The sequence below is a fragment of the Erigeron canadensis genome, chromosome 7 (assembly GCF_010389155.1).
Source record: "Erigeron canadensis isolate Cc75 chromosome 7, C_canadensis_v1, whole genome shotgun sequence".
In the NCBI taxonomy this organism is placed as follows: domain Eukaryota; kingdom Viridiplantae; phylum Streptophyta; class Magnoliopsida; order Asterales; family Asteraceae; genus Erigeron; species Erigeron canadensis.
In genome coordinates, this window is record NC_057767.1 from 33,727,656 (window position 1) to 33,750,667 (window position 23,012).

At 37.6% G+C, this 23,012-nt stretch overlaps 1 protein-coding gene and 1 pseudogene across 3 annotated transcripts; one reads left to right on the plus strand and one right to left on the minus strand.

Annotated features, from left to right (window-relative positions):
- The first annotated feature begins 11,959 nt into the window (after window positions 1-11,959).
- Window positions 11,960-15,751, plus strand: LOC122609373 (annotated as a pseudogene).
- Window positions 15,752-16,056: 305 nt separating this feature from the next.
- LOC122608318 (protein NPGR2-like) lies at window positions 16,057-21,790 on the minus strand. Of its 3 annotated transcripts, none has more exons than XM_043781412.1 (6): window positions 21,625-21,790; window positions 20,642-20,809; window positions 19,497-19,749; window positions 17,955-19,171; window positions 17,179-17,332; window positions 16,057-16,614 (listed from the first exon to the last, which is right to left on the minus strand). In XM_043781412.1, exons 2-6 carry the CDS (start codon window positions 20,789-20,791, stop codon window positions 16,298-16,300), a joined length of 2,091 nt encoding a protein of 696 aa, XP_043637347.1. In that variant the 5' UTR covers window positions 20,792-20,809; window positions 21,625-21,790; the 3' UTR covers window positions 16,057-16,297. The 3 variants fall into 3 exon arrangements, with proteins under 3 accessions (XP_043637347.1, XP_043637345.1, XP_043637346.1); XM_043781410.1 differs by having other exon boundaries at window positions 20,642-20,932; XM_043781411.1 differs by lacking the exon at window positions 21,625-21,790 and having other exon boundaries at window positions 20,642-21,004.
- Window positions 21,791-23,012: the final 1,222 nt, after the last annotated feature.

Sequence of the window (23,012 nt, forward strand, 5' to 3'; positions counted from 1 at the left end):
TTTCTTTTAGAAGACTAAAACAACTTACAAATAAAGGCGCTACCTTGTAAGAGCAATAATGTTTGTCATTGATGTCGGGTTCCCAAAACGAGATGATTGTATTTAGATGGGGATTAGAATTAGGGAGAGAGCACACACAAAATTATTATGGTGGAAGATTAGACTAAAATTGTTGTACATGACTCTCTATTTATAATGAGAGCATTTACAACTTAGTCCCTGGTGTTTAGTATGTGCAACATAAGTCCCTGTAGTTCCAATCATCTAATGGGAAGCCCTATAATATGTCTTTAAGAGTAAATATGCCCATCGTATAGTTACTAGAAATAGGGATTTCAGTTATCGTCAATTATCATATCACGAATGATAAACGATCAGTGATGGTCACATTTAAGGTGGTTCCAACATTCTACCACTTGACCAAGCGATCATTTATCTATGAGTATTTCAATTAGTCCGGCCGGGATAATACTCATTTTGTTCTAAATTGAAATCATAGTTAATAAGTACAGTCGTAGAGAAGAACATCAACTCAGGACCCCCACTAGTCAAACTATGACTCAAATTTAAAACTAATAAGCAATGATCAATTGACTAAGACAAATTTTGTTAAATAATGTCTATACACTGTTATGAGCTCAAAGTGTAACTAATAGACAAACAAAATCTAAATATAGAGGAAAATTTTTATTAAGATAATAATGACCAATAAGTACAACATGCTATCATAATGGGTCTTTTAGTAAGCCTCATCTACGACACGTGTCCTACGAAGATTTTAAGAGGAAGACCTTCGGTTATTGGATCCACTAGCATATTATGTGTACTTATGTACTCGATACAAAGAATATTTTCCTCGTTCCGTTCGCGTACAAACAGAAACTTTGTATCGAGATATAACTCAGCGCCAATTGAATTGTTACTGTTCAAAAAGGTTACGGTAGCTGAGTTATCACAGTGAAGCTTCAATGGTATATAAATAAAGTTGACGATTTTCGAGTCCACTGATTAGGTTCGTTAACAACATCTCATGACATGAAATTATGAACGTCCAGACATCATGGTAAACGTTGCAATCAGTTTCTACTTATGACTCCGTCAAAAGATAGGTTTGCCAGCTAATCAAAAATATATGTATCTAGAAGTAGATTTCTTATTGGAATTAGAACATCCCACTACTTCTAAGTTGTCACATCTTCTATAATTTAATGTGTAGTCTTTGGTCCTTTGCAGATATCGTAGAATCTTTTAGCCGCTTTCCAATATGCTAATCCGGGATTAGATAGTTAACTCCCAAGCATACCGGCAATATAAGCGATATCTGAACGAGTACAGACCTGAGCGTACATAATGCTCACAACTACATATAAGTAAGGTATCATTCTCATTTGCTCCTTATTAATCTCAATAATGGGACTTCGGAAACAATTACATACGTCTCCTCTTACTAATAGATCTATAGTAGGTGTGTAGTGTTGTATATTATGGCGTTCTAAGATGTGTTCAATATAAGTCTTTTGAGAAAGACTCTGAACATCATTACGCCTATCTTGGTGTATTTTGATACTTATGACATAAGAGGTATCACCGAGATCTTTCATGTCAACATTCTGCAAAAGTAAACGCTTCGACTCACGCAACATATCCAAGTTGTTACTTGCAAGCATAAATTCATTCACATGCAAAAATGTCTTTATTTCACGTTAAAAAAAATGTTACAAGCATCATACATTAAATATTAAAGACATTTGAGGCCATTGTTGCTTCTATTTCAAAAGCTTCTTCTTGCTTGGCTATCCTCAGCACCGGATCATCTCTTCTATGAGGCTTAGTCAGCTTCTCATCTATCATGCTGATGAACGATCTGGCACTCAACACTTTGACAAACCTTTTCCTAAGGCCAATCAGAAATCCCGTAGATGCCTTTTCCATTTCAGCAATGCGGAAGAAGAGTTCATCATTTTGAAAGTTGTTGAAGAAGATGCCAACAGGTTGTTCAAGAACTCTTCCTTCTTCAAAGAAGGCTCTAGGAGGTAGCTTCAGGTTCAGACCAGCATCAGTGGGGATAGGAGGAAGATCAGCAAGCAAGAGTCTTTCAGCATGTTTCCTTTTAGGTACACGCTTGCCTGCTGACAAGGTAACAGCTGCTGGGGTCCCAAAGACAGCTCTCAGCAATGGGAGGTCTGCCTTAAACTTTGTTTCAAACTTCAAAGCTTTATCAAAATATTCTTTCAACATCTTCTGAAGGTGTACATAACTGGCAGCCTTTTTGTTCTTTATCAGCATATAAATTTCAAACCATTCTGACGCTCCAAGGTTGGTGATCTTCACATCTTCAATTCTTGTTGGCGCAGTGTCCCCTTCCCTTACAAACTTCAGATTTGATTTGGTTCCCAAAGCTGCTTTGTGAACTTCAACAACAGTTATTCTTTCCTTCCTTTTTCTATCATTCATGATCTTTATCCACTTGGCCTTCTCGCTCTCAAACTTTTCTCTTTTCTCTTTCAATCGTTGCTCTACATCAGCTTGTTTTTGTCTATAGAGAGCTTGAGGCCCACCAGTGGTCAGCAGCATCTTCTGTTCAGCATCTATCTGATCCTTCTCGAAGAGGGCCAATTGGGAAATGAACTGCAGATTTTTCCTTTCATTTTCCTGGTTCAACTTTATCCTGTCAAGCTCCTCTAGTGCCTCTTCTTGAGTTTTTCCCTCGGCAGTTAAAGAGAGAACATCGATCACCTGAAATTGATTGCCTGCCGGGGAAGTGATGGATACGTTTTGAGCAGTGAGTGAGGAAGATGGTCTGCTGAGAATGCTTGCCTCTACAAGCTGCTGCCTTCCAGCTTCAGTTAGCTGAGTAACTTGAGCATTTGCAACATAGCGAGGATGAAAGATATGGAGCATCTCTCTGATCCTATCCGTCTCCATTTCTTGAATGCGAGCGGCTTCCCATCCTGCTTTTAATGTTTGAGGACTTGCTTCCTCTTCTTCATTAAGCACGTTTTGATCCTGAGGAGCATCACTCATAGCCAATGACTACTCCCCCTCAGCATTTGCACCTGTCGCCCCCTCAGCTTCAGCAGGGGGACTTGTTCCTTCTACAGCCACTAATGCTCTTTCTTCATTTGTTGTTTCAGTGGCTGTAGCATTATTATCATCTTCATCAAGGACCTTGTCAGCAGTTTCTTCAAACATATTACCCACTGCTTTTTTTACTACTTCAGAGACAAGATCCAAGATGACAGCATCAGCTTTCTCCCCCTTGGAGGTTGTATTATTAATAACAACCTCCACAGTTGCTGTCGGAGCATCTTTCTTGTTGAGAAGTTGGGTCAGCAAGTTCTTGATTTCCCCAACTTCGGCCTCTAGCTTCTGTTGGCACTTACGACCTTCCTCAGTGAACGAGACTTGAGGAGGAGGAAGACTGGCCATTTGTGTTTCCAAGGCACTGATTGCCTTAGAATTGTTCTCAACCTGGGTGATAAGGGGAGACACCAGGTCAGCAAGTTTCTTAACCTCAGCAGCAGCAGCTTTACTGGTAGAGGATGCCTTCTTTGCAAGCATTCTGGTGGCATTACCAGTTCTACACATCGATCGAGTCACCCCCCGGATGGCCTGCTGATCTCTTCTAATAGAGGAGGAAAATATGCGCAGCTTAGTTTGATCAGCAGCCATGGAGATAGATTTGTCTTTGATCTTATCGATGCTAGCAGAGTTTTCTTTCTGCATGAGGTACCAGCTTTTTAATGTATTCACCAAGGCATCGTCTTCAGCATCTTTCAATTTAATAGCAATAGAAGCAGCCTTGGTAAGATCATTTAGGTTTTCTTCAATTCTGGCAAGCCTGTCAACGGAGTTGGTATTGAAGGAAAGTCCCAACTCTTTGGCAGTTAATGGAACATCAGCAGGCTTGCCAGAGGTACATCCGAAAGCACTAAAGAACGAATAAGGCATGCCAAAGGAGGGCATGCCCAGTGCTTGTACATCTACTTGTTCTGAAGTGGCTGCTTGTGGTGCTATATCAACAATTTCAGTGTGAGTGTCAGCAGCAACATCTTCAAAATTTTCAGTGACTGCTGCACTATCATCATCAGCAGTTTCCTTATCAGCGTCCTCCTCCATATCACTAACTAGTACATCAGCCTGGGTGGAGAAATCCAGCTGGAAATCTTCAACCATAAAATCATCCAACTCAAGATCACTCTCTTCATCATCAAACTCAACATCATCACCAACATCAAAACCACCACTTTCCACGACATTATCGACCAATTCATCTCCAGCACCTTCAGTAAGCACATTTTCTTATTCGTTTAAGACCTCATCAGCACCAGACCCCACCACCATATTCTCAACATCCTGAATACCAACTCTTTCTTCAACTGAAAAATTAAAAGGGTCAGGGGAACCGGGTGCCTCAGAGTCAGTGTGTTGTTGCACCAACTCATCATCGGCCGTAGAATTTGCTGACTCTAGCAACACCTGCGATCTGGCTGCTATCAGCGACTCAGAGGGTTGAGAAGAAGGGGGAATTATAATAGCGGTTGACTCAACTTTAGTGGGTTGGGGTAACCCATGTTCTATGCCAACCTCGCCAACAGAAGTTTGAGGTAGCTGCTGACGGTTTCCCATATTCTCGTCAGCAGTCTGTTGGGAGACTGCTGATGGGCTAGCTGGGTTTCTAATGTCCTTGGGCCATGAGGACTTCCTAAACTTAGTGGTTGGACCCTTTGGTACTCGCTGCTGCTGTGTTGGGACAGCAGCAGGAGGTGAAGTGGAAGAAGAAAGAATTTTTAATTACCTTAATTTTTTGGGTTTCTTGTGAGCTCTGGAGGCTGCTGGGGGGATTACCAGCACACCAGCTCCAGAGGGGTTTGGTGCATATTGTTCAGGAAAAACAGTAAACAGTACCTGATTCATTGTTGGAGTAAGCTCAACGAATCTTGCTTCAAATTGTTCTGGATCACATGCTGGAGTCTTATATACAGTATTGGCAATTCTGCGAGACAACATGTATTGAGCACCAGGAGGCATGTTCTTCTCCTTTAATTCCTGTTTAAAGATCAGTGAGAGAAATCTTGCCAATGGCACTGAACTTGATCTATTCTTGATGGTTACTTTCCCTTTAAGATCTTCAAAAATGACACTGGCAAAGTCAAGGAATCGACCATTTGCCAGTGCATATATCATCTGCATCCGACCAGCAGTGGCTTGATCAAATGATCCACTATTGCCACCAAGACATTGTATTACATGAGTGAACAGCAACCTCCACACCCCTGGCAAGAACTTCTTTTGGGGGTTGTTGTGCACAGCTTGCACAGGTTCAACATTGGTGCCATATCCAATGGCAACCAGCCATTCCTTCCATACTTGGGTGGATACCAAACCAACAAACGGACACTCAATAGATTGTTGAGGAAGACGAAGAGCACGCCTCAATGAATCAACAGTAATAGATATTTTGTGTTCCCCCTTCATCACCAATCCAGTGATGACATCATTGACCTTGTCATAGTCACAAGTCCACCAAAACTCTCTTAAGAGATGAAGAGGCATTTCCTCAGGATCTCTGTAAATCGTCCTTCTGACGTCACACCCTTTGATGAAGTCTAACATGGAGAAGTATCCCTCTACATTTTCTGGGATACTAGGAGAACCAAGATAGTTGTTGGCCTTTATAATGAGTTTAGAGGCCTGGAATGAAACAAGATTAGAGGAGGGGATCCCTTCTGGATCATATTTCTCAGAGATGAGATATGTTGGAGTGACTTCTTGTTGAGAAGAAGAAGCCATTTGGTAAGTTTTAGAGATGATTGGAAAGTTCAAGAGATGTTAAGAGATGTTTGAAAGATTTTGAGAGAGAAGTTTGAATGATAAGAGATATTTGAAATTGATAGAGAAGAAAAATGAACGTAAAAGATGCAATATGGAAGGGATTGTGAATATATATAGCATGGATATGGACCCCATAATTTCAAAAAGTGAGTCGTCACATGTACTCTCTTTCATACGTGGCATAAAAGTATTATTTTAAAATTATAGGACAATGTATGTATGTATGTATGAGAGAGGTATGATGTGACTATATGAACCACGATTTCAACTGTACCCAAGTTCATACAACGCGTACAGTGTACAAGTTGCCCATTTGAGAGAAAATCGAGGTAGCTGTTTGAGATAGATATATAATAAAATATTAACAAAACACGTAGTGGAATACACTCAAATAAATTGAGGTATCCATTGAAGAGTTTATTTTATTAAAAAGGAATGGTTACCAAGTTTTAATCAGCACCACAAGGAAAGAAGGAGTGGATGCTGATGAGCATTAAACAATGTTTAGCAAATTGTCAGCCATCAACGGATTTTAGATGTCTTTACCAGCAGCCGTTTGCTGCTGGACTAGATAGGGACTTTCAGCACCCTATTACTTTTATTATGCTTTTTCCCAAAGCATCAGGGATCAACGGATTTTAGATGTCTTTACCAGCAACCGTTTGCTGCTGGACTAGATAGGGTATTTTAGCACCCTATTACTTTTATTATGCTTTTTCCCCCAAAGCATCAGGGATCAACGGATTTTATGTGTCGTTACCACAGCTGTTTGCTGTGGACTGGATGAAAACTTTTGGCTTTCCATTGCCTTTATTTTGCTTTTTCCCAAAGCAACAGGGATCAGTGAGTAAAAAGGAAGAGCTCGCTGATGACTTTGACTTAAAAAGTCACTGCTTGTCTTCATAAGAGGAAGATGGGCAGGAAAACATGAGTGATCATGTTGCTGAACTTGTAGGATCACCATTTAGCATTCCCAACCTGCTGACGAGATCCTTGTATCTCTTTTCATCTAGTGGTTTAGTGAATATATCAACGAGTTGATCATCAGTGGGGATGAAGTATATTTCAACATCCCCTTTCATGACATGGTCACGGATGAAGTGATATCTAATATCAATGTGTTTTGTTTTGGAATGCTGAACAGGATTATGTGTGATGGCAATAGCATTGGTATTATCACACATAATAGGGATCTTAGAGAAATCTAAGTCATAGTCAGCGAGTTGATTTTTCATCCAGAGGACTTGTGCACAACAACTCGCTGCATACACATACTCTGCTTCAGCAGTGGAGATGGAAACTTTATGCTGTTTCTTACTAGACCAACTAGTCAGCCTTCCCCCCAACAGTTGACATCCACCACTGGTACTTTTCCTATCTAACATGCAACCAGGATAGTCAGAATCAGAGTATGCAACTAAGTCAAAGTTAGAATCCTTGGGATACCAAAGACCTAGAGAGAAAGTCCCTTTGAGATATTTGAAGATACGCTTGACAGCGAGAAGGTGAGACTCCCTGGGTGATGCTTGATACCTTGCACAAAGACAAGTAGCAAACATAATGTCTAGACGACTCGCTGTAAGATACATCAGCGAGCCTATCATCCCACGATAAAAGGTGGGGTTCACATGCTTACCATCAAGGTCAGCATGGAGATTGTTTGGAAGAGACATGGGAGTAGGCTTTGTGGTGATATTAGACATATCGAATTTGGCTAGCATGTCTCGTATATATTTTTCTTGGTTTATAAAGATGCCTTCAGTAAGTTGACGAATTTGTAGACCAAGGAAGAAGGTTAGCTCACCCATCATACTCATTTCAAAGTGAGAAGACATTAGTGAGCTAAACTTATTGCAAAGTTTCTTGCTGGAGAATCCAAATATGATGTCATCGACATATATTTGCACATATAGAACATGAGCACCCTTTATATAAATAAAGAGGGTGCTGTCTATAGATCCTCGCTGAAACTCATGAGAAAAAAGAAATTCAGAAAGAGTGTCATACCAAGCTCTGGGAGCTTGTTTAAGACCATATAATGCTTTATAAAGACGAAAGACGTGGTTTGGCTTGGCTAGATCTTCAAAACTAAGTGGCTGCTCCACATAAACTTCTTCTTCGAGTTTTCCATTTAGGAAAGCACTCTTGACATCCATTTGATATACAGTGAAGTTTCGATAAGCAGCATGTGCCAAGAACAAGCGTATTGCTTCAAGTCTAGCCACTGGAGCAAAGGTTTCGTCATAGTCGACACCTTCTTCTTGAAGGTAACCTTGAGCTACTAACCTAGCCTTGTTGCGTATAACAACACCATCTTCGTCCATTTTATTCCTATAAACCCATTTTGTTCCAATGGGTTCTTTGCCAGGAGGAAGAGGCACTAAGAACCAGACATGTTGTCTTTGGAATTGTGTTAGTTCTTCTTGCATGGCTGCAACCCACGATGGGTCAACCATGGCCTCTCCAATATTCTTAGGAGTGATCATTGACAAGAAATTAACATATAGACATGTGTTTCTAGTCGTTGATCTAGTCACAATGCCCTGCTGAGGATCACCAATAACTTGGTAAGCAAGATGACTATAAGTCCATTTAAGTGATGGGACACTTGATGAACCTAGAGTGGCAGCGGAAGACATTTGTATAGGATCAGCAGGAGAAGAATAAGAGGAGAAATCAATGGTAATTGAAGGATCAAGAGGAGTTTGATCAGTGGAGCCATTTGACTGATTTGAGTTATCAATGATGGGTCATCAGCAGACTCCATGTCTTCAGCGTTAGCTGAAGCATCATGAAACTCATCATCAGCAGATTCATCAACTTGCACATCATCAGCCAGTGATCTAGGTTTGGCTGATGCAGCATGGATTGACCTTAAGATAGGCTCAACTGGCTCAATCGTATAGATATGAGCAGCAACTTGCTCCAGCTCAGGATCTGCTGAACTGTTCTCAGTGAGTTGCTGATTAACAAGAGGCAGTGAGCAAGAAGCATCAATAAATGAGTTAGCATCCTCCGTAGGAGGATTAGAGAACTCATTGAAGATATCTTCAGTAGAAAATGGCTGGATATCTTTAAGAGCAGATGAGCTTTCATCAAAAGTGACATGAATGGATTCATCCACTTTTTGAAGTCGAGTATTAAATACTCTAAAAGCTTTGCTAATGGCAGAGTATCCAACAAAGTAACCATCATCAGCTTTAGGATCAAATTTGCCTAGATGATCCTTATTATTAAGAATAAAGACAGGACAACCAAATACATGGAAGTATTTGATTTGAGGTTTCTTTCCTCTTAACACTTCATATGTTGTCTTGTCATGTCTTTTAACAATGAGACATCGATTTTGAGTGTGACAAGCAGTGTTGACTGCTTCAGCCCAAAACCTACAGGGAAGTGAGGACTCACTGAGCATCATACGTGCTGCCTCAATAAGAGTTCTATTTCTCCTTTCAGCAACACCATTTTGCTCAGGAGTTCTAGTAGAAGATAAGTTTTGTGAGATCCCTTGATCAGCACAAAAAGATTCAAGAGTGTGGTTTCTAAACTCAGTGCCATGATCACTTCTGAGTTCTTTAGCCCTTATGCTATTGAGATTTTCCATTTTTTTAATGAAATTGATAATTTCATCAGCAGCATCACTCTTAGAATTTAGAAAGATTGTCCAAGTATATCGTGAATATTCATCCATAATTACTAAAGTGTATCTGTTACCCTTTAGACTTTGGATATTCACTGGACCAAAAAGGTCCATGTGGAGAAGGTGAAAGCAACCCTTAACAGAATTTGCTTGTTTTGTTTTGAAAGTAGCTCTATGGCATTTGCCTTTTTCACAAGTACCACAAAGTCTATCTTTGTCAAAGGACAGAGGAGGAAGGCCACGAACAAGGTTCTTTTTGGCCAGTGAGTTTATGGTTTTAAAGTTTACATGCGACATACGCTTGTGTCATAACTAATTTAACTCGGACGCTGACTTAGCAAAGAAACAAGTCTCACTATCAGTCTTGATAGGAGGAAGTCTACAAGATATACATCTCTTTTTCTTGGTGCAACCAAGACGACTTCCTTGTTGATGTTTACTACAGTGCCTTGATGTTTATCAAGGATTACTTTGTAGTCAGCATCACATAGTTGACTTATGCTGATGAGATTATGTTTTAATCCATTTACATAAGCAACTTTTGAGAATTTTATGAGGCCATTAGAAAGAAGACCATACCCTTCAGTCTGTCCAGTGGAGTTATCACCAAACACCACTATAGGACCTTCATGATTGCTGACCAGTCTGTCCCATACTTCCTTTGAAGAGGGATACTTGATGACCAGCTTCATGATTTCAGTGGGAAGAGTAACAATAATCATGTTTTTCAATCTGGCATCAAGATTTACCAGCTTTCTTTCTTCATCTGTCCATTGAACCTCTGGTTTAACTAGGTCAGTGACAATCTCGAGAGCTTCAGGTGTAGCTCCTGGAATCCTTTGGACATACACCGGTACGTATGGACCCTCAGTTAATATGGTCATTAAATAGGGTTTCACACCAGAGATGTGAAGAAGCATCCTCTCCTTCCAAGACCCAAAATCCTTGGGCTCGAACTTAGGAGGTATCGACACGTAGCCAAAGTCACGTGTGTTCACTAGGCTGGGAACAGAAGACATGTTCTTGTTTTAGAAAGAAAGGGTTTCAAGAAAATTTAAAGAACAGAAGTTTTAAATGTAAACACAAGGAGGCAAACAGATCTTGTTCCAATGATTTAGGAACGGTGTCTCTGATACCACTTGATGGTCCATGAATGCACAACTTATGTTATATTTAAATTAGACAAGAAAGTAAATAGCAGGTAAATAACAAGAACAATAACAAGTTCAATTGTAATAAATCAATGCAAGGATAATCATATGTATCATTGATTAAACGATGAATACATGGTTGATCTTACACACTTGACTTACAAGAATACAAAAGAACAGAGGTAATTGCTAAGTCTAGACACACTAAAAACTTGAACGATTACAAGTGATACACACTTTCAAGGTGACTAACACACTTGTAACAATGTGGCTGTGTTGCCTTTTACAGAGAAGGATTAGGGCAACACAGCCTTCTTTGATGGTGACTTGATGGTGGTTGTCGACATCCCATTGGCTCATGGTACTTGAATCATGTGCCCTTGTCTTCTATACCAAATCGGGTATGAGAGAAAGAACCCTTGCTTTGGTCCCAACATGTACCTTTGCCATTCAAGGCAAATTACAGTTGGTTAACCACCATGTGACTTCTTGTCTTCATTTGATTTGAATTCTTCCCGCCATGACCACCATGTTGGAGCATTCAACTTGCTGAAGAGGTCACTTCACCTACTGATGACTTGCTGAATACTTGCTGACGACACACGTCAGCGAGCAAGTCTTCTTCAGCGGATCCCAGACTTAACATGTTTTTTTCCTGGAAGTCAGGTTCGAATTCTGTCACATGTAAATATGGTAAGATGCCTTAACAATGTTATATTCATCTAACACATGGGGAGCAAACCCGTTATGGCATTTTGAGGAGTCGAACCGGCGTGGCTGCATCTGTGTGAGTGACGTTAGCCATTTTTCAGTTGCTGCTTTTCAAAAAAAAAATGTGGGAGAATTGCCCCAAGTGTAAAGACCCGTATAAGCAAACAGATCTTGATATGGATAGTGTTGATCCTTGGCAGCTTTTATTCTTCCATCAAAATATCAAGATGTAAGAGGTTCTATACCAAATATATTCTCATTTCTATATATATATCATATAACAAAGAAAAGAGCATGTATGTATAGCTAGGGACTTATAAAGTTCGCAACTTGGAATAAGATAGCAAGATAGATTGAAAAATTTAGTGGTTAACAAAACTTTCTAGATCGATATTATGTTCAAACTTCAAACTTGGCTACGACTTTTACTAGAATAGAAACTACGTACATAATTTCAAGTTTGGACTAATCATAGACGACTCTTGGGGCTCCCTAGTAATAGACTAATATCTGAATACTTTCCTCAATCCGATAACATAATGACATCTTTATAGAAATAACATTCACATTATACAGGTTCCATTCTCTTAATTAAAAACATCGACCATTTAACTAAACAAAAATGACGAGCTTATGTAAAGCTAATTACGAATTGCTTATCATCATCGTCGTCGTCGTCGTCGTCGTCGTCGTCGTTGTCGTCGTTTTCTTAATGGTAACATCAGCTGCAAGTCTGCGCTATGCCAAGCCAGGTTGCAATGATACGTGTGGGAATGTCACGATGCCATTCCCATTTGGCATCGGTGCAGATTGTGCTTTCAACGAATGGTACGTTATTAATTGCGTTAACTCGTCGACACCATATCTATCTGCAGCAGCTGCACGCACCCCCCTTGAAGTCGTGGGTGTTGATTTGGTAAATCGGACAGTCACTGTTAACACGCCATCGATCTCTAATTGCCTATATGGCCGGCCAATTCTGAATCGCAGTCTGCAGATGGGGGCGCATTACAGTTTTCTGTACGACGAAATAAATTAGTTGTTGAGGGCTGTGGCAATGTTGTCATTTGGTACAATGGGACTATGCTCAGTGGGTGTTCCACCATTTGCGGTGGTTATAATAATAATGATAGTAGTTTTACTGCAATTGTTAGAAGAGAGGAAATTAAAAATAAGTGCCTCGGTATCACTTGTTGCGAAACAAGAATTCCTCGACAACAATCAGCAAATGATCCTTACAATCTAGATTCATACACAGTGGAGCTAATCACGAGCTCATCATCATGTGGGTCTGCCTTCTTTGTGGATGAAGATTTGTATGTTCAAGGAAGATTTTCAAACGGGCTTGTTCCGGTATCACTTGATTGGTTTCTTGCAGACCTTGACTTCCAACATATAACTTGTTGTGAATTCAGTTATTATGATGTGTTTACTAATGGTTTGGGTGAGTGTAAACAGTCACCGGAACTTGAGGGAAACGCTTATTTCCGTGATGGATGCGCTGGTATGTATAATGCTACGCGTATTGTATATATGGTTAATTAATTTTGTTTTTAACATGAAGAAACTTTCTGTTAATTACGTGCTTTTATTTAGTTAAAGAAGAGTGCGCAAGATGCAGGGCTAATGGAGGCGGCATCTGTCATTGCAGCTTGAATTTGACCTTCACCTGCAGTCCCCCTGAATATTATCCATCTCCATATGCACCAGCAAGCAAGAATTTATCCTTAGGTGTCATTCTAGGTACATAATGCTAATTCTCCCTCTCATTATTATTCTTAGGTCTAAAAGCTTTAGGACCCTTTCTTTGTCTAACTTTCCATCTATATACTGTCTTTCGTCGTTTAGGTGTTAGCATTAGCATGGGTGTAGTTTTTCTTACCATGTTCATCTATGTGTTGTACAAACAAATCAAAAAACAAACGACAAGAGACGAAGAAAGAGGTTTTTCAAACGCAACGGTGGTTTGCTTTTAAAACAACAAGAAGCTCATCCGTCTTTAGTTGGTAAGACTATACTTTTCACATCACGTGAGTTAGACAAGGCTACTCACAACTTCAATGAGAACAGAATTCTTGGCCGAGGAGGTCAAAGTACAGTTTATAAGGGTATGTTAGTGGATGGAAGAATTGTGGTGGTGAAGAAATCAAAAATAGTTGATGAAAGCCAACTAGAGCGGTTCATCAATGAAGTCGTCATCCTTTCACAAGTCAATCATAGGAATGTGGTTAAGTTATTAGGATGTTGCTTAGAGACAGATGTTTCTCTGCTAGTTTCTGAATTCATTCCAAACGGTACCTTGTATGAACATCTTCACAATGAGCCTATTGAGTTTCCAATTTCTTTAAACATGAGATTACAAATAGCTACCGAGGTTGCAGGGGCACTTGCTTACTTGCATTCGGCAACTTCCATTCCGATATACCATAGGGACATCAAAACGACTAATATACTTTTGGATGATAAATACAGGGCCAAAGTTTCGGATTTTGGAACTTCAAGGATGGTATCAGTAGATCAAACTCATTTGACTACCTTAGTCAAGGGTACCTTTGGCTACCTAGATCCTGAGTATTTCCAATCAAGCCAGTTTACCGAGAAGAGTGACGTTTATAGCTTTGGAGTTGTTTTAGTTGAAATTTTAACTGGAGAAAAGCCAATTTCGCTAACCAGATTCGGAGAACACAGAAGTCTGGCTACATACTTTATGTTGGCTATGGAAGAAGAGCGTGTTATGTCTACTTTTGATGCAACTGGGATTAGAGAGGGTACCAGGGATGAGTTTCTTTCGGTAGCTAACCTTGCAATGCGATGCCTGAATTTGAATGGAAAACTAGACCAACAATGAAAGAAGTAGTCATAGAGTTGGAAACCATACGAACAACACACATTCCATCCGCGATTCAAACCAATATAATACCCATCATACGTGGGGAGGGATTATCAGTGGAACCATATGGTAAATCAACATCAACATTCTTGAGTTTTGATGATAGCATTAGTCAATGATGTAGAAGGTTTTAATTTATATACACTAGCATGTTACTCGTGCAATGTGGCGACGATGATGGTGGTGTAATGGCGGCGACGGATGCTAATGGTGGTGGCAACGTCAAATGGTATAGGTTATTGACGTAGAAGTGTTTGATTTAAAAGGGATAGTAGAGCTATTTATAATATAAGAGATGAATGGTGTAATTTAATATTACAGGTTTGTATTGATTTAATTCATTAACGGTAGTTTGGTAAATTCGCATGTTCCATTTTTTCTAAACTTTAAACATGAGGGAATAATTTTTATATAGTAATATAGATTATATTTGTCATATAGGTATATAATATGTAATTGGAGTTTATGTATACATAAATAAGTCAAAAATACAAAATTTGAATGGACAAATTCATAGGTGATTTGCTATTGCGTAATCTATATCTATACTTCTATATCTATACTATATTATAAAAATATAACACTCATGTTGAAAGTTACATGGGGACAAATAACTAAAATACCCTTAATGATTATATTACACTATCAGCCATTTATCTTTTAAAATATCTCAATTAATCTTTTATTGTCAATTACTTTTACATCAATTATCTACACCACTTGACGGCGTCTCAATCGCCAACGATCGTCACTCACCACCACATCGTCGCCGCCACGAATACAACTACATTGCGCGGGTACTGGTCGTTAATCAATTAAGATATGTCGCTAAGTCCAATCATCATTGTTGTTTAAAAAAAGTACTTTATTTATTAAGTTATTAAAAGTTTTTGTTTTTTTATCAATAAAACTACATACATTATTTATTCATCTAATCATTTTATCAATCCAATCTTTTAGCCCGATACGAGTAATAAAATACTTAACCAAACTAATACAACAATTGCGGCCCACTCTACTTTAGCCCGTTTATAACTTTATATATAACCCCCCTCGGCCCCTCCCCATATATATAACCCCACACCGGCACCTATAAAACCCTAAAGTCACAATTATTTGTGTAATATGGCAGAAAATATTCCAAACTCTTCATGCGCATTCTGTCGAATAGAAGGAATTCCTTGCCTAGATACCTGTTCCTTACGCAATTCTACTGAGGATTCGACAATTGCGGCTGGACTTCTTAAAAGATCACCCTACCATATTTGAGAGCGGTATTTGCGAGGGTGGAATCAATGGCGGATTAAATATCCGGTAGACGGGATCTTTGGGGAAATACGCTACCTAGAAAAGCAGGTTGCTGAGGCGCGACAGCTTTATTTAACGAACCTCGCTAAATATGGTCGACTACCTGCTGCTCTTGATCCTGCTGCTGCTCTTGATCCTGCTGCTGCTGCTGCTGCTTTTCCTCCTGCTGATTTAGATCCTGCTGTTGTCGCTGCTTTGGAGCGCGCCCAAGAATGAAATTTAGATTACGAAAACCGTTTATATATTTCCAGTTCTTATTATGGTGCAGCTATTTAAACAATCTGTGTTATTGAAGATTGCATGTTTCTATCAATTTTTTTTTTAATGACCATCAGTTTTCTTTTTTCTTTTTTTTTATATGACTTTCTGCATGCAATATTTTTAATTCACTCGTGATGTTTTAATCTTTTGTAGTTTTGTTGTAATATTTGAATACAATCCATCCATGTGAGGTCTGCAAGTCTGGATGCAAAGAGCAAAAAAAAATAAGGAATGACAATAGAATAAATTACTCGTATATCTCAAAAAGGAATGACATATTGTGTGTGTATGTATCTCTTGAATTCTATGAATGTTAGTAATTCACATCTCATTCTCGCAAACCAGATTGACGATGAACCAAAAGGATGTTTATTAGAAAAACTAAAAAGCCGAAATGAGCTCATATTCTTTTCTCTTGTAATAATACTAGTTGAACATACTCGATTATTTCTCTAAAGGTTACACTGTTATATGTACTTGCAATCCTGAAATGTATTCCAGTCATCTGAATGGCTCAATCGGTTCTGTTTCCTTGAGTATGCTCGCTGCCTCAAAACAATCAACAGCTTCCGTTATGAACATTGGACCCTCGTCTTTGTAAAACTGGCCAAGATTATACCAAGCCCACGAGTTCATTCGGTCTAGTCGCAGTGCTTCAGTCAAGAAGCTTCTTATCACTGGTCCAGACTTGCCACCGAAGCGTTTCAGAACCATGGCCATGGATACAAGGCTTTGCACATGACCAGGGTCAATATCTAGAGCATTTTGGTATGATTCCAGAGCTTCTTTGTCACAGCCCTTTGCTTCCAACAACAAACCTAAAACAGAGGAAAACGTAATAAATTTATAAGGTCCAAAATGTAACAACATAGATGTGAGGATACAGGTAGTAGAGATGGCAATGGCAACCCATTTACTCAAGAACAGAGTTTTTGGGTTGTATTTGTCCAAAAAGGTCCAACAGAAACTTTAGTTCAACAGAATATGAGACAGACAAGATTTGAGTAGCCCAGAGTCTTAAGCTTATTGCGCACACGAACCAAAGTCATTTCATGCAAAGATTCAAATTATTATCGTAAGTATTATTCTACATATATATATATACATGTATCATTATAATCGACAAATTAACCATTATTTTATTTTATTTTTAAAATGAACAAAAGGGTGTTTGTTCAACCCAGTTCGACCCCCACCTGTAACCAAAACCCCTTTTTAACACGTCCCAACCCCCAGCCTGTCTTGCCACCTCTAGGTAACTGTGAAGCTACCGAACTTTAACCACTTTGTCAGCTAGTTTTTAATCTTAAACAACACAATACAAACTCTGAAAACACACACATCCAATGAGAAAGAATATATAAGGAAATGCAAGAACGTACCACTGATATACCAATGAGACGAAGAATAGTAATTGATAGCTTCAGATTTTAAAAGACATGCCTCGGCATCACGCCATTGAGATAAACTTATATACACCATAGCTAAATCATGCCATGTTTCTAATTCCAAATCCTTAGAATACTTTCTACCAACCTACCAAGAACGTAAACATGGAAAACAAAAATTAGGCTTTTTGCATCAAGAACTTAACCACTAGATAACTTATCATAAATGACAAATTATTAAAAACAACACATGTTGCACTTTATTTTTCAACTTGGTCAACTGCTGGTATTTGTTTTAGCAAAGATTTTTCGCATTACAAGTTAAAAGTATGTGAAAGCACGTTCCTATCTATTGCAAATGCCAACCAACAAATCATCAAAGAGTAAAGAAATAGGAGAGTTCTTAAGATGTGCACCAAGATTGTGCCTTTTTGCGGTTACTATAATGGATTAAGGTGGTAATTTCGACCTGTTTACGTATGAATGGGTGCAATCAGGGTTTTCCTTAATCTCTAATGAGCCAAAAAGGTAATACTAAAAGATATCCTTAATCATTTCAGATAATTATTGTGATTATTGAAGTAATAAAATTTCTGAAAACATATTTGACACGCCAATCATTATTTAAACAAGACAAATTGGACAAAAAGGGTTCCAGGTCGACCCTCATACATAAGGCACCTATTTTTATCCAACCCCTTTTTGACCCATTACCCAATCCGCTTGACCAACCCAGTTTTTCCATCTCTTAGGAATATATTAAAAAATACCTCAACATTCTTCTGTTGGGTTAAAAAGCTTTTACTCTGAACTTGAAGAACAGCAAGAAGCTGAGTATACGTGTCGATGGCATTCTTTACTTTACCCTGTGCAATTTGTAGCTTGGCTTTTGTTCTCAATAACTCAGTCTGATCCCATTTCCCCGTTTCTTCTAAAGCAGCATTAATAATCGTTTCAGCGTCCACAAATCTTTTCTGCCCTGACAATATTCTAGCCAATAACAACCAACTCCGAATGTGGGACCCACCTTCCATTTTAATCAAATGTTTTGCCTGACCAAGAGCGACATCCAACTTCCTGTGCTCAGCATTTTCCAAACAACTGTCATAGATAATTCTGGAATCCTTCATTTGGGTCAACTGACATGCAGTTTCTAAACACTGAATTGCCTCAGATTGTCCATTGAATCTATCAGAATCGGTCAAAGCTGACCTAGCTTGACCCGAAAGTGAAATGCCCAATAAAGAATTAGCAACACCCACCATCTCATCACATCCATTTTCCAAAAGGTTAACGGTTCTTTTAGCAAGATTTACACCTTCTTCAACAAAATCAAAATTTTCCGCACAAATTTTCGATGCCGTCAGTAAAGCCAAGACACAACTCGGGTCGTCGTTTTTGTAAATATTTTGTAGTATATTTAAAGCAGATAAACCATCACCTTCTCCATAGTTACAAAGAGATAAAAGGAGGTACCTTTCTTTCTTGTCAATGGCCAACGGAAGCAATTCTTCCAATTGCTTACCAAGAGCCTTGAGTCCATTACAAACCGACAACGCGTAAGAAAGGTGATCAACAAGAGACGGATCCCACTCGATTTTCTTCAAATTTACTTTTCTTAGTAAAATCATCAAAAGCAGAATAGATTCTTCAAGGTTATTTTTTGGTACATACGAACTATCCATTTGGGACCGTAGATTAGGGGGAGTAGCTTCTTTGCAACCACTATAAAGAAGAAAAACTGCAAAGTCTTTTTCTATTTTTGCTGTTGTTTCTTCATTGAGGTTCCAGTTATGAAGTAGAGCCCGTCTAAATGATAAAATTGCCTCCTGGGGAAAGTCAGCAAGTTGCCATAACTCGGGAAGTAATTCAACCGAGCTGTTTATAGTTTCCTGCAATTTACCGTCAGCACCAAAGTTTTCAGGAAAGCCATCAGGTAATGATGATTCAACAATGTCGAGTATAACTTTGCATGATTGGGCAGCATCTGCAAGAAATGAATAGAGAACTAAGAGTCATGACAATAAGCAGATATATAGTAGGAAACTGTAGAGCTAACTAATGGGTCAAACAGGTTGTGCGGCGGGTCAGATAAGGTAACTTCTAATAAGGTTTGATACTAAGGTCGGGTTGAGTTGATCCCATCCACTTATTTGTCCTTTAAAATATAATAATTATTACTTATAAATAATGTGTTAAATATATTACAAAAGCTATTCAATTACAATTGTAATCCAATTATTACAAAGTATCAATCTTGCAAGCACGCACAGAAGTAACAAAAGAATTATACCACGGAACATAATGAATACCTTTATACCTCCCGAGAATTTGTAAGGATTTTGACTTCAAGTAAATTGCTTCAAGAAGTAAAGTGAGAGCATGTGCAGATAACGGTGGAGTATTGTAACTATGAGAATGTCTTTTACGCGGCTCCACTCTTTTAGCAAGACTAATTTTAATTTTTGGAGATACGGTAGCTATATCTATTCCTTCAAAGACATGAAGAGCGGCTTCTATGTTTCCCTTTTGATACTCGTATCTTCCTAGCAATGCTCTTGCTTCCTGTATAACAATCACAACTATCACTTCAAATAGCCAATGCAAAACTGTACAACCACTTGCAAGACAAATAGAAAAATTAACTTGAGCAAAGTAAACTGTTACTAGCATCAAGCACGCAAAATTTCAATTATAAACGATCATTTGTATGCCAAATATCTATATAAAATGCTTGCAAGTTGCAACCAGTGCTATAAAGATTTCAGTTGCAGTACTGAGTCAAGATTCAAATCCTCAAATGCTGTTCTTTGTACAAGAAGATTATCAATAAAGCTGGAAATTTAGGTCACCTTGAACAAAGGACCAAAACGGGTAATAATTCATACCAGCTAGTTGAGTTGACCCAAAACACTTTTGTCCAAGAATTAATATTTTTAACAAAAGTAGCGTCTCAAATTTGATGATGAATATTAATTTTTTCATATTTACATAAACTGATGTAGGAGGTTCTTTGATATAAAAAATACAATTTGGGTAACTTTTGGCCCTTTTGGTTTTCAACAATTTGTTATTCCACCCATTACATGAAAACATATCCATCAGCCCATTAACACTATCAAGAATAGCCCTTTAAAAGGTATTCCCTCTCCAAAAAGTGCTTGGGAACGTCCCGGAATGCCCCCGGGGGGCGTTCCCGACCATAAAAATGCCTTGCGCCGTCCATTTTGAACAGGCATTCCCCTTGTTTTTCCCAAAAAGTCAACTTGTTAACCTAGTAGTGTATGGGGGGCATTCAGGGAATGCCTCGACTCCTGACAGTCTTACAAGTTGTAAAATATACATGTTGATAAATCATTTTCCTGCGCATAAAACAACTATATGATGCATGGTTCACATAATGTCAAAAAGTTCACATCTTTTTAATCGAATGAGCAAAAGAGTTGCAAAACTGGACCTCATAATTTATAGAACCACTTTCACGAAGAGATAATTCTGCTTCTTCAATACTACCCGTATCCGGTCTCCTATTGTTTTCACCAACTAATTGAGAAGCTATTTGAGAAGGATAGTCATTTGTTGCTAATACTTCTGATGAAGGGATCATCTCATTTCTGCTTGTTAACTGTTCACCAGAGCACAAACACTGCATGAGTTTTCCAAACCGTCGACTTAATCTACTCTTTTTTTGATCTCTAGTTTGACTCCGGTTCCTATTCCTCATATTGAGCTTTCACCCTCAAGCAACCTTTAACCCACAAAACCAATGATCAATGTACTTCAAATCAAATCTTAAATCTAGTGTTACAAGTATATTTCCTTCAACATTATAAGAATTTGGCAAGAAACAAATTTAAACTATCAAACAAAATAACTAAAAAATTTATAACTTCACCCTCAAGAAATCATTGGCCCACAAAACTACAATAACTACCAAATTACATACTCGTACTAAATTTAGTAAAGGGACAAGCTTTTCATTGTTCGCATTACTGGGAAGACTTAGCAGCCTAACCTTTTACCTCCCAATATGTTTTAAGCATGATATAACAAGCAGTTCAGCATGAACTAACTAAAAAATAATAAATAAAAAAACTCATCCTCAAGAAAATTCTTGCTTAAAAACCAATTATCAATAATAACTCACAGAACATACATTAAATTTAGTCTTTCAAGTATGATTCTTGTAATTCAACACAAATCATCTAAAATTGGCTGATCAAAACATACTAATTGACTTGCAATTGAAAAGATCAAATACGATATTTTCAATCAAAAAAATCACAAAACTTGCATAATTCAAACTCAGAAAACACTTTTGAAAAACCCATTAAAATCTTGAATTTCATAGTTTCCCAGAAAAAACTGATATATATCTCTACATATACATATCTATATGTATCTATATAAATTACAATAAAGTAAAGATTTTGTGATTACCTATCTTTATGGCAACTGAAACTGAGGAAACATATCACATGAAAATCAGAACCCATCTTCAAAACTTCATTCAAAAACACTTTTGATCAACAAAGAATCAAATAAAGTTTCAATCTTTAATCTTTTTTTTTTCTTTCACTTTTTCTTTATTAATAAATAAAGTATATATATCTCTACTAATTATAACAAATTTAATAGCTTTATTGGATTATGTTTAAAGAAAACTTATACCCATATGAGGAAATAATTCTTTAAAGCTGAAAATAAGGAAAGGATATTGAAGAATCTTGAACCGTAAGATTGAAGCTTTTATATCTATTTATTTATTATTTATAAATTATTTATTTATTTTTTGAGGGAAAACCAAATGTAGTTGGAAAATAATAATTAAAAAATAGCAAATGGGTATTTGTAAATTTAATAAAACAAAATTGATATAAAATAACAATAATAAAATAAATAAAATAGATAAAGGCCTATGGAGTTGAAGGGGTTAACTGTAATGGTCTTATGGGGGGCTCATATGTTGCCAAGTGGATTTAAATACACTTTCAAGTCTCACCAGCATAACATATTAAACGATTTTTTTCTTATTAAAATAAAAATATAATATACTGTATTTCTTTGTACTAAATGTCATTATAATATTTGATTATCAGGATATGACCATTTGGTGGTTGTACTAGTTACTATTTTTTTTTATTAAAGTCAAAAGGTTTTAATCCAAATTTGTTTTTTAAAAATGCAATATTTTATAAAAATCACTTGCAAATACACAAATCACTCGAAAAGGAGTATATCTTCCGAAAAGGAGTATATCTTCTGTAAGGTAATATGGAAATAATATACAAACCACTTGAAAAGTTATTTGTTCTAGCAAATATGAATAAAAACTCTACAGTCATCATGAGAATGAGATAGTATACAAAATCTAATCATCTCACAAGAGTCCAACTCAATACCTATTTATACTATATTATAAAAAGAATAGCCCTTTTTATTTTTGGTAATATTAAAAATATGTAATATTTTCACTTAACACCCCTTAAAATATTTTCATATACACTATCCTCTTAACATTAATGATTAAATTACACTGTCAGTCCTTTATCATTTAAAATATGTCCATTAACCTTTTACATCAATTATTTACACAACTCACCGTCGCTCCACCACCAACAGTCGTCCAACCATCACACCGTCGCCGCCACGACCACCGCCGCATAACGCGGATGCCGTGCTAGTGTATCACTAAAAAAGTTTTTCTTACGGTATTCAAACATTAACCAGTTTATATGTACGATGTACCTCATTCGCAAAAGCATGATAAGTAAATTTGCATGTATTAATAATGAAAATAATTATCCCAAAAAATAAATAAATAAATA

What these genes read in the sequence shown, in the direction of transcription:
- LOC122608318 (XM_043781410.1), bottom strand. Translation starts at nt 20,908, where the DNA reads ATGAGGAATAGGAACCGGAGTCAAACTAGAGATCAAAAAAAGAGTAGA. An exon ending in AATTCTCGGGAGGTATAAAG is followed by an intron (nt 19,172 to 19,496) that starts GTATTCATTATG and finishes CATTTCTTGCAG; the next exon opens with ATGCTGCCCAATCATGCAAA. An exon ending in CCCAACAGAAGAATGTTGAG is followed by an intron (nt 17,333 to 17,954) that starts GTATTTTTTAAT and finishes CGTTCTTGGTAG; the next exon opens with GTTGGTAGAAAGTATTCTAA.